Source organism: Mustelus asterias, chromosome 1, assembly GCF_964213995.1.
Source record: "Mustelus asterias chromosome 1, sMusAst1.hap1.1, whole genome shotgun sequence".
NCBI classification, from domain to species: Eukaryota; Metazoa; Chordata; class Chondrichthyes; order Carcharhiniformes; family Triakidae; genus Mustelus; species Mustelus asterias.
In genome coordinates, this window is record NC_135801.1 from 40,103,640 (window position 1) to 40,121,082 (window position 17,443).

General features: G+C 42.6%; 2 protein-coding genes across 6 annotated transcripts in view; one reads left to right on the forward strand and one right to left on the reverse strand.

Moving 5' to 3' along the window:
* idua (alpha-L-iduronidase) overlaps positions 1 to 2,532 on the reverse strand; it is a 231,361-nt gene extending 228,829 nt beyond the window's left edge. For 2 of the 3 annotated variants that reach the window (XM_078211758.1, XM_078211767.1), the window contains exon 1: positions 2,058 to 2,531. In XM_078211758.1, coding sequence (XP_078067884.1) covers positions 2,058 to 2,221 — 164 coding nt within the window. In that variant the 5' untranslated portion in view covers positions 2,222 to 2,531. Of the gene's footprint in view, positions 1 to 2,057 lie in introns of all 3 variants that reach the window. The other variant, XM_078211751.1, reaches the window with a different exon arrangement.
* A 135-nt stretch (positions 2,533 to 2,667) lies between these two features.
* LOC144493003 (protein regulator of cytokinesis 1-like) overlaps positions 2,668 to 17,443 on the forward strand; it is a 51,019-nt gene continuing 36,243 nt past the window's right edge. For all 3 annotated transcript variants that reach the window (XM_078211780.1, XM_078211790.1, XM_078211800.1), the window contains exons 1-7: positions 2,668 to 2,753; positions 3,038 to 3,170; positions 11,455 to 11,577; positions 12,426 to 12,656; positions 15,945 to 16,115; positions 16,230 to 16,370; positions 17,283 to 17,430. In XM_078211780.1, coding sequence (XP_078067906.1) covers positions 2,740 to 2,753; positions 3,038 to 3,170; positions 11,455 to 11,577; positions 12,426 to 12,656; positions 15,945 to 16,115; positions 16,230 to 16,370; positions 17,283 to 17,430 — 961 coding nt within the window. In that variant the 5' untranslated portion in view covers positions 2,668 to 2,739. The remainder of the gene's footprint in view (positions 2,754 to 3,037; positions 3,171 to 11,454; positions 11,578 to 12,425; positions 12,657 to 15,944; positions 16,116 to 16,229; positions 16,371 to 17,282; positions 17,431 to 17,443) is intronic.

The following is a 17,443-nucleotide window of genomic DNA, read 5'->3' on the forward strand; positions in this document are numbered from 1 at the left end:
AAGCTATTGGATAGGCATATGGAGTACTTCGGGATGATAGGGAGGAAATAGCTTGATCTGGGTTTCAGACAAAGCTCGGCACAACAACGTGGGCCGAAGGGCCTGTTCTGTGCTGTACTGTTCTATGTTCTATCTTCCGCCAATGTCTTGCCACCTTCATCCAGCTTGGTGGAACTGCACTCCCCATTTCCATTTTTATCTATCTGATATCCCCCAAGATCTATCCTCAACCTCTCTCATATATCAAAGACCGCATCCAAAAACACATCACCCATCAGAAGGTTTGAAGGTGACTCTTGTGTAGTATTTACAATTCAGGACAAGATTGGTGTGCCAGAAATCAGACACGGGAAGTCACATAATTAACACAAGAAAAATAACAGCAAAAAACAAAATATTGATACTAAAAAGTGACAAATCCTCAGAACCAGATAGTTAGATGAGAACATTGCAGATACCTTAACTATTAGCTTTTAAAGCTTCTTTATTTTGGTAACCATTCCTTTAGACGGGAAAATTATGCATGTCAATCCACTATTTAAGGTGAGAGGGTGAAAAACAGGAACTTATAGACTAGTAATTCTAACATCTGTTGGTGGGAAATTATGAGAATCTATAGTTAAAATTGGTTGACTGAAAACCCTGAAAATGTTCAGCTGAGAGTCAGCATGGATTTGTGACTGGTAGGTCATGCATGATTGCCTGAATGAATATTCTTGCCTGCTCACTTGACAATCTAATTATTTTAGCAGCCTCTTTGCATCCTCCTCACAGCTTACTTTCCAACCTAACTTCCTATTGTGAGCAAACTTAGATACAGTGCACCCTGTCCACTCATCTATCGTCAGCAAACTTGGATACTGTGCACCCAGTTGCCTCATGTAAATCACTGATCTTTTTCCAGCTTCTCTCATTTTATTTGGCATCACAAATTGCTGGTTGATCATCCTTCTTCATTTCCTCCTATCTCTAACCCATTTTTTTTCCAATCCCCTTACATTTAAGTCTTTTCCAACTGCACCTTTCCTCTCAGGCCTTTCTCTTCTCCTAGCTTACAGTCCCATCTCCATCACTCCCCTCTTCACATTCCTCTCTCTCTGTAACAGATGATCTCTTCTCAACCACTTTATTTGATGCTCCTATAATCTTCACTGATCCCTTGACATTCTGGTTCTTGAACTTGCCCTTTTTCTTCACTCTACAAATCCATCACAGCATCCAATTCTCCTTATAATCCAATTATCATTCCTCTTTCCTTGATTTGGCCTGGATCTCTGCACTATAACAAGGCCAGTCTCACAACAGTTTCAGAGATATTTTTCTATCACATAACATTCCACTGCACTTCTTCCAACTAGTCAAATAGAGATAATGGCCTAAATTCTAAATAACTGAAGCTCAAGCACTGAGCCTCAAGGACCCCACTAGTTGCAGCATATCATTTTTTAAAAACTGTTTATTCCTGCTTTCTATCAGTTAACCAATCCTCAATCCATACTAATATATTATCTCCAATGCCATGAGCCCTAATTTTATGTAATCGTGGGCATCTTTTTCTGAAATTCCAAATACACAACATCTACTTGTTTCCTCTTATTCACTCACAGGAAATTCTTTACAGGTTTGTCAAAAATGATTTCCTTTCCATAAAGCCATATTTACTCTGCCTATCCATATTATGATTTTCTAAGTGTCTCGTTATCCTGCCCCCAATAATAGACTCTACTACTTTCATGCTCCAATGTAAAGTTAATTGGTCTACAGTTCCTTTTTTTCCTCACTCCATTCTTTTTTGAATAGCAAGGATACTACCTCCCAATCCATGGAGACCATTCTAGAATCTAGGAAATTCTAGAAAAACAAAGGTTGTACTATGTTGTAGCGGTGTCCAGGGAAATTTTCAGTGTTTAGTCCCATTAACGCCTTCATTACCTCCCATGATATCAAATAGGCATGCAATCCTTCACCTCCTTTGGATTTAAAATCTCAGTCAGTTTCCTGATGGTGACAATCTTGTACTTTTTCCATGGCAAAAATGTTTTTTTTAAAAAACCTACCAAAATCCTGTACTCTTCCAGAAGTGTCTCAACTCTCTTTGGGCTTTAGATGCATCCACTATTATTGAATAAGACTGAGGTGCATGTTGATGATGTGCAGAAGCACAACGCTGCATTACGCAATACAGTAACGCTCTTATGAGGACCACAAACACGGAATTCATAATTAGCGTGCAAAAATCAACGGTCGGAACCCGAAAGTCTTCGCACCAGCCTCACTCGGGTTTTGCTTTGAAAGAATGCACTTCTTCTTGCGTGTTAGTTAATGTAAATCTTGTCGCTGAGAATACAACTGCTGGACAAACTTTGCTGCACAGATCCTGCTTGTTGCTCTGACAATGAGGAGTGTTTCCCCCCTCTCGGTGACTGAGTTCGATTTTTTACCTCAACACCGCTCAACCAAAACGGCTTTCAAGCTAAAATGACAATGTCTTTTTCAGTCACGGTGCATCCCCCACCCCAGCCTGGACAATCTTCTTTCCCCACCCAGCACTATCACGTGCTCGCTGAACGCCGACCGGAAGTCTGGCTGCAGTTGCCTCTGATTGGCCAGCGGCAACCAATGGTTCCAATGCTCGCGCGGAGGCGGTTAGATTTAAATTTGAAACTATTTCCGGTCGGGGAGACTGAATTTCGCTTCTCTTCATTCGGTATCCCTGCACCCTAGATTCTTGCTTCAACAATGGCCAGGAAAAGGTATGTTTTAAAATGCGCTCTAAAAGCGCGTTATTTCTATCCACCCCCCCTCCCCCGTATCAATTGCCTGCAAAATGCCATGTGCCGTTTTTAATTTCCAAGTGATGCGCTTTTATCTTAAGAGGAAGATGTTATCAGGCATTTCTAAGTTCTTAATTCTCGTGACCTTTTTTCCTTCCCGTTGTTCGGATATTTTGAGGTTGGGTTCTGCAATGTTTCGAAAGCGTCTCTAGACATATTCTTGGGGAGCTAATGTCTGCCTATCTGCACACCTTTCATTCTAGTGAAGTTCTAGCTTCATCTATAGGCCATCTTCTGGATATGAAGTTGGTGAAACTCCAGGATATCTGGGATGATGTTGGCATTCAAGAAGACAAGCGGCTTGAGCGGATGGCATCAGCAAAGAAATGTATAGAGGTACTTTTTTTTTAAAAAAAGGAAACTATCCTACTTTTATTGGAGGAAATGTCTGAAGGCAACTGGGTTTATCTGGGGACTGGATATAGCACTTGGGGTGAATAGGATCAAAGATTATGGGGAAAAGCAGGATTGGGCTATTGAGTTGGATGATCAGCCATGGTTACAATGAATGGTGGAGTAGGCTTCAAGGGCCAAATGGCCTCCTGCTCCTATTTTCAAAAAATATATATATATTGGGATATGTTGGTGACTTCTAAATCTGCTATAGGTGTAGGCTTATAATCGCTGGAATTTAATACCCCTTTTCCAGGCTTTGTCTTTTAAACTGTGACATAAACAAGCTTAATTCCATTGGTAATCTGTTGCTGAAAACATTAGTCCTGAAGACCATTTCCTGCCTGGTGCCAAGCTAAATGACATCTCCAGGCTAGAGAAACTCTTGTGCAGTAGGGGACAGAATCACTTGTCATAGTGCATGTTGCACCAAAAATTGTAGGACTAAAATTGAAGTCATGATGTGGTGTTGGACTGGGGTGGGCACAGTAAGAAGTCTCACAACACCAGGTTAAAGTCCAACAAGTTTATTTGGTAACATGAGCTTTTGGAGTGCTGCTCCTTCATCAGGTGAGTCAAACTGAAGTATAAGAGTCAAGGGCTAGATTCTAACTTTTACTCTTTAATTATTTTCTATTTGTTGCCTCTGCAAAGGTGTATTTGAAAATATTTTAAAATGACCCTGCCCTCAAATGCAACAACTGAAATGGAACAGGCTTGCTCTGATTCTGGCAGAGATTTTGGGCATATACATGTGCCTGTCCTAGCTACCAGTGCCATGTATTGACCCTGAATGTGCTGCTGGAGTGTGAGGGGGGATTGAATGTAGTGAGTGTAGAGCCCCTTCTTGGATCATGTGACCTGGAATCTGAGCTAACTGAGCCTGGCTGCTGATTGGAGAAAATTGGGTAGCTGGCAGCTACCCAGTGCTCTTTGGGAGCACTCTGCAAAGGAAAAACAGCTTATTTCACCTTGCTGATGGCACATGTTAAGATTGCAAATGCCTTGAAATAGTTTGTATATTTAGCAATCATGCACCATAACTTGGCTTCAAGTGTTTTCAAAATCTTTACTGGAACAGTCACCTTCAAGAAACCTGTGGACCTATAGGTTTTCTTCAAATCTTCACGTTTACTTCCAATTTTAAGTAATGGTATAGTATTTCTGAGTGAGTTCTGCAGATCAAAGGTTCCCAATCTTGATTTCCCCACCCCATCCAGACTTTGAGTAGGCAATGACTAGCAAGAGTTCCTTTTTGGGCTTTTGATTCATTTGTGCAGATTTGGATGTTGCTAACTAGACCAGCATTTATTGCCCTTGAGCTGCCTTGAACCACAGCGATCCATGGTGGTGTAGGGACAGAAGTTCCAAATTTTCACCCAGAAACAGTGAAGGAACCATTTTTTTCTTTCCCCTTGGCTTGAACACCTTAATGGGTTGGTACAAGAATAAGGTTGAACTTGGCATAAAGTTGTTTTCTTGGTTACAAAGCATCAGGTGTTGAGTCTGTCTTTGTGCCCTCATCTCCGCTTTCTCAATGCTGCTTGGCTTTAATGGCCAGCAAGGAAAGTTGAATGCTACTGCATCAATTAACATCAGCAATTGCATTGATAGCAAACCTGGTGTTCAGTTTGTAATTTTATTTTGGCAGACCTTGCTAGACAAGATCAATGTGAACTTTACAAACCTATCTTAAATTAGTTTGGAGATTGGGGTGGCCCCAGTGTTTTGAAAGCCAACCAGCCCATCAAGTTTGCCCATACCCTCCGACGGATCTTAACCAGGCCCTATCCCTGTATTTACCCTGCTAATTTTCCCTAACCTACATATCTTTTGAACTGTGTGAGGAAACCTGAGCTCTCAGAAGAAACTGACACAGACATGGGGAGGACATGCAAACTCCCCACAGTTGCCCAAGGCTGGAATGGGACCCAGGTCCTTGGCGCTGAGACAGTGTGTTGAGAACAATTTGTCATGGAGCTTGAAGTTATGGCCTCTGGTTTCAGTCTTTCCAATGATCAATTTTGGGGAACTTCTGATCATTCAGTACTCTATTTCAAATGAGTTGAGAGATAATGATGTGTATACACACTGGTTCTACATGTTGCAAGCCCAGACAAAATCCACAAATGACGATCCAATTCGGGGCCAATAACCTTTTGGATAAAGTGGAAGCTTAATCTTGCTTGAGATGTCACAGTTAACCTCCTGTAATCTTAGTCACTTGTCAAGCACCGCACCAAACCAATCCCATGAGTTTCTCAGCAGCCCATCCATTCATCACAAATTCTTAAACTGTCAACTGCATAAAAGTGGTCATGAGTTAAGAATGTAACCTTTTTGAAAAGAATTATTATGGTTCAATTTAGGAGTGGTGGCCTATAACTAGCTTTATTCTCAAAGCTTAGATTATCACAAGTAAATTGGACAAAGGAAAAAGATACTTGATCTGATAATTGTGGGCCTGCTGCTTGAGGTTACCTTTTTCTGCAGTGAAGAGGGTTGAAATTTGATTTAGCAGTTACGATGGCCTCTTCAATTAACCAGTCAGTGTGCCTCTCAGTTGGCTTTTGAAAATGTTTCCTATTGCTTGTTATATTTGTACTTCTAGCTTTCCTGGACCTTTTGGCAGAAGCGACCCTTGACTTAAATTTTCCTTGCTTTCCTCTCTTAGCCAAGAATCTTTTCTGAAGTTGTTTTCAGAATTCTTATGTGCAGACTCCCAGGCCATTTGCAGTCTATCTTTATACTGTTTAAAATGTGTTCTGGACAAAATATCAAGTCATCTAAATAAGGCAAGTGGTTATCCCATTTAGCAATTGAAGTCCCTTTATTGGCTGCAGAGGGGATATAGTTTTTGCACATTCATAAAAGCCATCCTCTATTTGAGGATTCATTGAATTTGAAAAGTCTTTTCATGTTGGGTGTATCTGCCTCCAATCCATTGAGCCTTCCTGGAAGTAGCTATTTTCAAAGCATAGAATCCCTACAGTGGAGAAGGAGGCCACTTGACGGGCTAAGTTTACACAAATTCTCTGAAAGAGCATCCCATCCAAACCCTATCCCCATAGCCTCTCTCATTTACCCTGCTAATCCCCCTAACCTCCATATATTTGGGCTTGTCCATTTTTAAAAAAAATCTATAATAGCTACAATCTCCTCGGAGATAGGCTTTGTCTCTTTTGAAGATCTAACTTCTTGATTTCCCTGGAACCACTCTAATTTGGACTGCCCCAATGCCTGCATGCTCAATCTCTGAGACTGCATCCCACTGGATTCAAAGCAATTAGTTACCAGCACAATTCCAGCTCTCCTTTGCCCTAACTGCCAACTTCATGGACCTAATCACTGCCACCCTTTCTCCCACGTCACCTGAGCCTCCATTTCCTCAGCTGCATGGAGCAGATCTTCCACTCTCATCTGCACTCATTTCCATGCTGTTTACTGGCAGAAGCTTCTGTTGGACTCCAATCTCCCCAGCGCACAAAGCTAGCTGTCTTCTATGGCCTCCTTCAGATCAAACTCCTCTGAGCAATAGGCTGCCAGTTCCTCCATAGCACTTGCCCTCCCCCTTCCACCACATACACCAAGTGTAGTGGTAATGTTAGTAAAGGCCAGGTGAATATTCTGGTGGACAAGGGTTCATTCTACCACAACTAGTGGAATTTTAATTCTGTTCAAGTTTATTATTTGAAAAACTGGCCTCAGTAATGGGTGACTATAAAACCATTGTCAATTACTGTAAAAACCCATCTGGTTCATTAATGCCCTTGGGGAAGGAAATCTGCTATCCTTGCCTGGCCTACATATGACTTCAAACCCACAGCAGTATGGCTGACAGTGTAGTGTGGCAAGTCACTCAGTACAAGACCAATTGGGGTCAGTGACACCTACATCCTGTGAAAGAAGAAATTGAACTTTGAACTGATCTGATTTTTCCAACAACGTCCTGCCCCTGTTCTTGAGCAGTTTCTAATGTATCCAAGTTTTAAAACATTCTGGAGCTCAAATCCCCAGTCAACCAAGTGTCACCCCATGAGAGCTTAACCGAATATGGCCAAGAATCAAAAAAAATAGACTATGCTTCTATCAATATTTATCAATACAGGAGCAGGCTGAGAGTAAGGGAGTGTGTTCCGGCATTTGATTTATTTATTTATTTTTCAGTTAAATTTGTGTTAAAAATCGGAGGTTTTTTCCAAAACAGGAAGTAGGCCCAGGAGAAGCCTGGGAAGGTTTTTGGAGGGTTTAAAAGCAGGCCGCACTTCTGAGCGGGGAGTGGAGCGAGTGGGAAGCAGAGTGAGAGCTGATGGGCTTTGGCTCATCGGGCTTCGGCATAAACAGGCAGAGGTTGGGTAGGTTTAGACAGTTTTTCCTGTGTCATTGGAAGAAAGGAGGAATTATGATTGTGAGGCCAGTTTGTTGTTCTCCGTGTCAGATGTGGGAGGTCCTGGAGTCAGCTAGCCTCCCGGACGTCCATATCTGCGCCAGGTGCGTCGAGCTGCAGCTCTTAAGGGACCGCGTTGGGGAACTGGAACTGCAGCTCAATGACCTTCGTCTGGTTAGGGAGAATGAGGAGGTGATAGATAGGAGTTACAGGCAGGTGGTCACACCGGGGCCACGGGAGACAGACAAGTGGGTCACGGTTAGGAAGGGAAAAGGTCAGGTACTAGAGAGTACCCCAGTGGCTGTGCCCCTTTAAAAATAAGTACTCCTGTTTAAGTACTGTTGGGGGGAGCAACAGTGGCCATGCCTCCAGCGCAGAGTCTGGCCCGGCAGCTCAGAAGGGTAGGGAAAGGGAGGATGAGCAAACTGACCACAGCACCAAGGTACAGGGAGCCATCCAAGTGGGGGGAGAAACAAAAAATAGTAGAAATTGTGGATAGTACACTTTTGGATGCTGTTGGGGGGGACGACTTAGCAGGGGTAAGCCATAGTGTACAGGTCACTGGCTCAGAGTCTGTCCTTGTGGCTCTGAAGGGAAGGGGGAAGAGGAGTAGAGGATTAGTCATTAGGGACTCCATAGTTAAAGGGACAGATAGGAGATTCTGCGGGAACAAGAGAGACTCGCGGTTGGTGTGTTGCCTCCCAGGAGCCAGAGTCCACGATGTCTCGGATCGTGTTTTCGAAATCCTTAAGGGGGAGGGGGACCAGCCCCAAGTTGTGGTTCACATAGGCACTCAAGACATAGGTAGGAAAAGGGATGGGGATGTAAGGCAGAAATTCAGGGAGTTAGGGTGGAAGCTTAGGGTTAGAACAAACAAAGTTGTTATCTCTGGTTTGTTACCCGTGCCACGTGATAGTGAGGAGAGGAATAGGGAGAGAGCAGTTGAACACGTGGTTACAGGGATGGTGCAGGAGGGAGGGATTCAGATACCTGGACAATTGGGGCTCTTTCTGGGGTAGGTGGGACCTCTACAAACAGGATGGTCTGCACTTGAACCAGAGGGGTACCAATATCTTGTGGGGGGGGGGGGAATTTGCTAATGCTCTTCGGGAGGGTTTAAACTAATTCAGCAGGGGAGTGGGTACCTGAATTGTAGCTCTGGTGTACAGGAGGTTGAGAGTAGTGAGGTCATGGATGAGGTTTCAGAGTCGCAAGAGTGTACTGGCAGGCAGGCGGTTTGAAGTGTGTATACTTCAACGCCAGGAGCATCCGGAATAAGGTAGGTGAGCTGGCAGCATGGGTTGGTACCTGGGATTTCGATGTTGTGGCCATCTCGGAGACATGGATAGAGCAGGGACAGGAATGGTTGTTGCAGGTTCCGGGGTTTAGATGTTTCAGTAAGTGCAGGGAAGGTGGTAAAAGAGGGGGAGGTGTGGCATTGTTAGTCAAGGACAGTATTACTGTGGCAGAAAGGACATTCGATGAGGACTCGTCTACTGAGGTAGTTTGGGCTGAGGTTAGAAACGGGAAAGGAGAGGTCACCCTATTGGGAGTTTTTTATAGACCTCCGAAAAGTTCCAGAGATGTAGAGGTGGCAAATGGAGTTTAATGCGGAAAAGTGTGAGGTGATTCACTTTGGAAGGAGTAACAGGAATAGAGAGTACTGGGCTAATGGTGAGATACTTGGTAGTGTGGATGAACAGAGGGGTCTGGGTGTCCATGTGCATAGATCCCTGAAAGTTGGCACCCAGGTTGATAGGGTTGTTAAGAAGGCGTACGGTGTGTTAGCTTTTATTGGTAGAGGGATTGAGTTTCGGAGCCAGGAGGTCATGCTGCAACTGTACAAAACTCTGGTGTGGCCGCATTTGGAGTAATGTGTACAATTCTGGTCGCCGTATTATAGGAAGGATGTGGAAGTGTTGGAAAGGATGCAGAGGAGATTTACCAGAATGTTGCCTGGTATGGTGGGAAAATCGTATGAGGAAAGGCTGAGGGGCTTGAGGTTGTTTTCGTTAGAGAGAAGAAGGTTAAGAGGTGACTTAATAGAGGCATACAAGATGATCAGAGGATTAGATAGGGTGGATAGTGAGAGCCTTTTTCCTTGGATGGTGTTGGCTAGCACGAGGGGACATAGCTTTAAATTGAGGGGTGAGAGATACAGGACAGATGTTAGAGGTAGGTTCTTTACTCAGAGTAGTAAGGGTGTGGAATGCCCTGCCTGCAGCAGTAGTGGACTCATCAACATTAAGAGCATTCAAATGGTTATTGGATAAACATATGGACGATATTGGAATAGTGTAGATTAGAGGGGCTTTAGATTGGTTCCACTGGTCGGCGCAACATCGAGGGCTGAATGGCCTGTACTGCGCTGTAATGTTCTATGTTCTAATGTTATAATGGCCCAGATCTTGCTGCCAGTGTTGATGCTGTGTGTGTTGACACTGCCAGCATTGCTTTGATCTAACCCTTGCAATGTTTCAGCCGAGATAGCCAATGTCCTGGCTGATCCATCAATTGGTCAGCACAGAAGGCCATTGAGCACAAGAAAAGGGGCACCTTTCTCAACATTAGATGCTGTATTCAAATAAGATATTTACTATGCTAGCTGTAAGATGGGTATAACCAGTGTAACATTGAGGTAAAGCTTGCATATCTGGCCTAAATGTCCAAGATATGCAAGGGTCTTGGCACAAATTAGACTATCGAAAGCTTAAACTTCCAAGGCAATTTCAGCATGCACACAAGTTGGGTGATCTCTGCATCCTGATGCACATCTGAGTCCTGACACACATCTCCATACTTGAGTTCAATCTCATTTTGGCGCAAAATCTATCTGTAATAGAATGGATTTTTTAAAAACCTTGCATAGAATTCAAATGCTTGCTGCTGTATTAATTGAACAGCTGTTCATTGTTTTTCCACTTGGTTACATCCTTTGTCCATTCTATCCTTGGGACCCAGGCCTAAACTTTGAAAGCCCATCCCTACATCTCTCTGCCTGTGCATTGTTTATGATCTTTCAAAGCATGAACCTTTGGTCATTTCACCTATAATTCTTTCTGTGGCTCTGTCATATCTCCTGTGAAGTGTTTTCAGTCACGTTATTTGAAACTCTTGACCAGCTTTCATTGTGAAAGTATAGGTACTGACACATTTTGCAATTTAAAGTAGTTGTACTAATAAAGCAACAAAATATGGCATTCTGTTTGTGTAGTCTATTGTTTCAGCATCACTGGCTTCCACATCTTGCTGTTCTTATGCCATGCAAAATACTGCAGGGGAAACTGTTGGAAGAAGAGAAATTGACATCCATTTTAAAGGTTGAGAACTGGTTTCTGGCTGTATATTTCAGCATATGGTTTTCTTTCATAGGATGTTTTGCCCCTTGCTTGGCCAACAATAACATCATTAATTGCTACCCTTTCATGGACAATGAGTTCCTGCCTTTTCTTTCACAAATTTGGTGTCCCTTGCTAGACCAACAGTACTATCAAATGTCCATGAAAAGGTGGCAGTGAGCTCCTGCCTTGAATCACTGCAATCCATGTGGCATAAATACATCCTCAATACTGTCAGGAGTACCAGGGCTTTGACCCAGTGACTATAAAGGAAGTGTGCATTCAAGTCAGAATGGTGTATGACTTGGTGGGGAAGTTGCAACGGTAGTGTACTTCTGCTACCCTCCTAGGTGGCAGGGATTGTGGGGGAGAAGGCTGGTTTATCCTGGATGGACATCACTTGTTAACTCAAGATTAATGAAGTTGGGCCTATTAAAAGTGTTTGAAATGGCAGTCCTTTTTAGTTTGGAAACTTCATATTTATTTTTATATTTTATGATAGGAGCTTCTAGATCAAATGATTCATGAAGAGGAGATTATGAAAAAACAGTTGGAGGCAGCCATTAAGAATTGGAAGGGACGACTACAGGCCTTGTGTTCTGAGCTGCTTCTAGATCCTTATACGGTAATGTACATTAGGATAGCATGTAAGCTAATTAAATGAGCTTGGATGAACAATTTTCTTTTTGAGCAAGAACATTATAAATAATTTTTGGATGAAGGCTGAAAGATGTCTGTTATTTCCTATATGCTTCACAGGGGTGCTGGAGTGTCAGACTTCCATCATAAGGAAATGGATTCTTTGTGACAGTTGATCCCATTACCCCTCCAGTTGTTTTTGGATAGCACTAATCCAACTTTGTGCAGTTTCTAATGTTAAGCAGGATAGTTTGCAGATACTATATTCACTTACAAGTTGCCATTTTAAATAGTTCCCTTACACCATTTAAAGCTTTTTCAATGTTTCTGACTCCTGTCACTTTGCTGTTTCAGTGCAGTATAGCATTTGCTATATCTCTGGCATAAGCTTTTGTTCATGGGGTTTGGCTAAATTGATCACTTTTAGATTAAAAAGGTCACTGACCTGCCTTGGTTTTCCTCTTGGCTTTTGTCAACCTTCAAAAGGTACAAATTTTGAGAATTGGACTTGTGATAATAAGGTGGTTACTTGGTTAGCAATCCTACTGAGGATGTCCAAAATATTCAACAAGTCTGTTCATGTGAACACATTTGGCTAGCTTGGATATGATCTGAAATTTGTACAGGTTGGAGTTGTGTTGGCTAAAACTCCTTGCCTTCTAGTTGGAGGTCTTCTTTCTAAGGAAGACAAAGTGGAGCTGATGGCCCTTTCGAAACCTTTCAGAGCCACAGGTCTTTATGATCCAAAACTCTAAAGTTAACGTTCTTTGTCACTGATCTTTTGAAAATGACTAGTTGCACCTTGAACTGAATATGTTGTTCATTAATTCGTAGGCTGAGAATTTTACTCCCCTTCAATTGGAAAAGGAGCTTAGAAATAAAGTGGAGGCCTTGCTTGAAGAGAGAAATTGTCGCATGGCAGAATGTGAAATGCTTTTGAAAGAAGATCAAGCTTTGTGTACTGACCTCTGCAAGACTCCATACTACATTCCTACTGGCAAAGTTCCATCTCTACAAGAATTAGAGGAGCTTAAAAATCATCTGCTTAGTGCAGCCAAAGAAAAGGTATATTCAAACATAGACATTAAGAGCAGGCCACTTGGCCCTTTGACCTTCTCCATTCAATAAGTTCATAGCTGATCTGACTATAACCTCAACTCCACATTCCTGCCTATCCCTGATTACCTTTCAACCCTTGTTTCTCAAAGATTTATCTACCTCTGTCATAAACATAAAGACTTTGCTTCCACTGCCTTTTGAGGAAGACTCTTAATCCTTGGCAGGTTGGTGGGAGGAAATCCTCCTTCGCTCGACCATTTTTAACTCTAGTTCCAGGTTCTCCCTCCGGAGAAAACATCCTCTCCACATTCATTCAGTCAAGACCCCTCTGGCTCTTCCTGCTGATTTACAGCTGTTTCTAGTTGCTTGCATCAATGTTCAGATACAAAATACCTGTTCAATTCATCTGTCATATCCTTGCTTTCTATTATTAATTCTCCAGGTTCTTTCTATAGGACCAGGACTTGCTTGTAGTCTGTCTTGTTATCTGTTAGCTTTGTTACATGGATTTTTTTCCCCTTATTCTTTGCTGTTTATATTCTGTCCAATCTTCTGATCTGCCCCTCAGCTTTGTACAATTGTGCTTCTTACCTTGATACCAAACTTTTAAAGTTAGCCATTAGGGTCCTTCCTTGTGACATATGTCCATTGTGTATTCTGAAATATCTCTACCACTGCCTCATTGACCTATCCCTTGACATCATTTGGCAGTTAATTTTAGCTAATTCTGCTGCCCTCATAATGCCTTTATTTACATTTTAAAATACCAGTTTTGAGAGGACCCACTCTTAGAACCATAGAACCGTAGAAAATTACAGCTCAGAAACAGGCCTTTTGGCCCTTGTCTGTGCCGAACCATTTTTTGCCTAATCCCACTGACCTGCACTTGGACCATATCCCTCCACACCCCTCTTCTCGCCCTCCAACTAATGTAAAAGTTCAATCTTAGTGGGGGGGGCCTTGTTGCATAATATTGATCTAGGATAGCTTCTCTCTGGTACCAGAACATGTTTTTCTAAGAAAAATCCTGATAACCGTCTGCAAATTCCTCATCCAGGCTACCTTTGCTAATTCATAAGGTTTTCAGAATAAAAATGTGATGCTGGAAACATGAAATATAAACAGAAACATTTGGGTCTGTGTCTTGGGGAGAAAATAGATTTCTGATTGACCTTCCATCAGAACCTAGTTTTAAAAATTGTAGCAGGTTTTGAGCAAGAACAGAAACGGTGTGGTGGTTGGAGAACAAAAGATCAAACTGATCTGGCAGAAGGCAGAGATTGAGTAAGACCTGCATTTCAGAGTGTCTTGTGACCTCAGGGTAAAGCATAATCATTTGAGGTGCAGGAAATGTGGTTGGCAATATGTGCACAGCAAGCTCCTGCAAGGACCAGGACACAATTCTCTTGCTTGAAGTAATGCCATGCGATTTTTCATGAAGTGGAGATGCTGGTGTTGGACTGGGGTAAGCACAGTAAGAAGTCTCTCAACACCAGGTTAAAGTCCAACAGGTTTATTTGGTAGCACAAGCTTTCAGAGCGCTGCACCTTCATCAGGTGAGTGAGGACTTGTGTTCACAAACCGGGCACATACAGACACAAACTCAATTTACAAGATAATGGTTGGCATGCAAGTCTTAAAGGTACAGACAATGAGTGGAGAGGAGGCCAAGCACAGGTTAAAGAGATGTGTATTGTCTCCAGCCAGGACAGTTAATGAGATTTTGCAAGTCATGGGGGTTACAGATAGTGTGACATGAACCCAAGATCCCGGTTGAGGCTGTCCTTGTGTGCGGAACATGGCTATCAGTTTCTGCTCAGCGATTCTGTGTTGTCGTATGTCGTGAAGGCCGCCTTGGAGAATGCTTACCCAAAGGTCAGAGGCTGACTGCTGATGTCTTCCCCGACTGGAAGGGAACACTCTTGCCTTGTGATTGTTGAGCGGTGTTCATTCATCTGTTGTCGTAGCGTCTGCATGGTCTCCCCAATGTACCATGCCTCAGGACATCCTTTCCTGCAGCGTATAAGGTAGATAACGTTGGCCGAGTCGCAAGAGTATGTACCATATACCTGGTGGATGGTGTTCTCACGTGAGATGATGGTAGCCTGTCCCTATTTGAAGAATTCCAGTGACACCCCCATAAGTAATGAGGACTATCAGTTCAAAAAATGTCCGTCTTTCCTGGCCTTGATAGTGATATTGGCAGTTCGACAATTCCAAAACCAAGAATTTTAGAATATCATGACTGATGTATTTTAACAATTTCTTCTTTTTCCAAATTCTGAAGATTTGCTGCCTTTGATTTAATTTTTCTGTCACTTATCTAGTTTGTTTCTGTTCTTGATGTTTTTCTTGTATCTTTCCATTGGGAAATTAAAGATTTAAATGGCAATATTGCCTATGATGTGGAGATGCCGGCGTTGGACTGGGGTAAACACAGTAAGAAGTTTAACAACACCAGGTAAAAGTCCAACAGGTTTATTTGGTAGCAAAAGCCACACAAGCTTTCGGAGCTCCAAGCCCCTTCTTCAGGTGAGTGGGAATTCTGTTCACAAACGGCATATAAAGACACAAACTCAATTTACATGAATAATGGTTGGAATGCGAATACTTACAACTAATCAAGTCTTTAAGAAATCGCTGAGCAGAAACTGATAGCCAAGTTCCGCATACACGAGGACGGCCTCAACCGGGATATTGGGTTCATGTCACACTGTTTGTAACCCCCACAGTTGCCTGGACCTGCAGAGTTTCACTGGCTGTCTTGTCTGGAGACAATACACATCTTTTTAGCCTGTCTTGATGCTCTCTCCACTCACGTTGTTTTGTTTCTTAAAGACTTGATTAGTTGTAAGTATTCGCATTCCAACCATTATTCATGTAAATTGAGTTTGTGTCTTTATATGCCCTGTTTGTGAACAGAATTCCCACTCACCTGAAGAAGGGGCTTGGAGCTCCGAAAGCTTGTGTGGCTTTTGCTACCAAATAAACCTGTTGGACTTTAACCTGGTGTTGTTAAACTTCTTACAATATTGCCTATGCCAGCCATTAAGGGATCCGCGTTACTTTTGGCCACCCTCTTTCTCCTAAGAGCTTCAGCAGTGTGCTTGATGTCCTTTGCAAACTATTTCAAGAGTGAGTTCTGCCTCAATCCTCTCTGGAGGCACAATAATTGTTTATCATAGGCACAGTTTTTAATTTGACAAGGGACGAGATTTGTGATTTTTTTTCTTGTAATACACCTGAACCTGTTTTGGTTACTGCACCAGAATCATTTTTGCTTGCTTTCAACAGGAGTGTCGTTTAGCTACTTTCCTCGGGCTCCGGCATGATATCACAATACTCATGACCGATATTGATCATGTCCCTGACACCACATTTGAAAAGGATGCAGTCCTTGAGGAAGAAAATCTCTTTTTCCTCTCTGATGAAAATATTAAATCACTGGAGATGCTTCGTCATCAGGCTAGTTCTCCAATATGTTCCCCTGATTTTACAAATATTCACATGCTATATCTGCAGATTGTGACTAAAATGTCCAATATTCACATTTTGTAATTTCATTTTCTTAAATCACAGTTAACGGTGAAAAGGCAAGAATTGGTGACTGCACAGGAGTCTCTAAAAAAGCAGATCAGTTCTCTGTGGAATACTTTACAAATTCCTTTGGAGCAACAGAACATGAGTGAAACGGGTTCCATACATCAAATCAATATAGTGGTTAGTATTGAATCCTGCACAGTGCATTTGGTTAATTTTCACTTGTGTACAGATGGTACAGCAGGCATAATAGGGGCAGCACAGTGATTAGCACTGCTGCCTCACAGCGCCAAGGACCTGAGTGCAATTCCAGCCTTGGGTCTCTGTCTGTGTGGAGTTTGCACGTTCTCCCTGTGTCTGCGTGGGTTTCCTCCGGGTGCTCCGGTTTTCTCCCACACTCCAAAGATGTGCAGGTTAGGTGGATTGGCCATGCTAAATTGATCCTAATGTCAGGGGGATTAGCCCAGTAAATGTGTGGGGTTACGGGAATAGGGTCTGGGTGCGGTTTTGGTCGGTACAGACTTGCTGGGGCAATTGGCGGCCTCCTGTACTATAGGGGTTCTATGATTCGATGAGGACAATAAGTGCATTATAAATGTCATAAGATCAATGGTTACAAACCACTCTAAACATGACCAGCTTCAGTATTCAGGTGAATTTTGAGGAAAATCTAAGGCCATCTTGTGAGTTTTTCAGTAGCTGCAACTCTCATTGAATTGACTGGACTAATGTTAATAACTTTTATCCCTTTAACATTAATTTTTTAGTTATTAGAACATTCTGTCCTAGATCTGCATGAGTTGGTGTCTCTAGGTTGAAAGATGATTCCATTCAGCCCATGTCTGCACCAACTCTTGAGCATTTTAACTCAGCCCATTTCCCCCTCCCTATCCTCATAACTGCAAGCATTATTCATGGTCAGTGCACCTAACCTAATCGGAGGAGACCCATGCAGACATTAGGAGAATGTGCAAATTCCAGACACCCAAGGCTGGAATCTAACCCAGGTCCCTGAGGCAGCAGTGCTAACCACTGTGCTGCCCATACTGAGTGGGCATCTATGGTTTAGTTCATAATCCTTCACTTTTTTAGTTGCAGCTGCAGCTTGAGCAACTTCAACAAATGCAGACCAAGAATATCAAACAAATCATCACTCGCATCCGACAAGAACTAAACACTTATTGGGATAAATGTTTCTACAGCCAGGATCAAAGAGAAGAATTTGCTTTTCTGTCTGATGGTATGTTATTCTT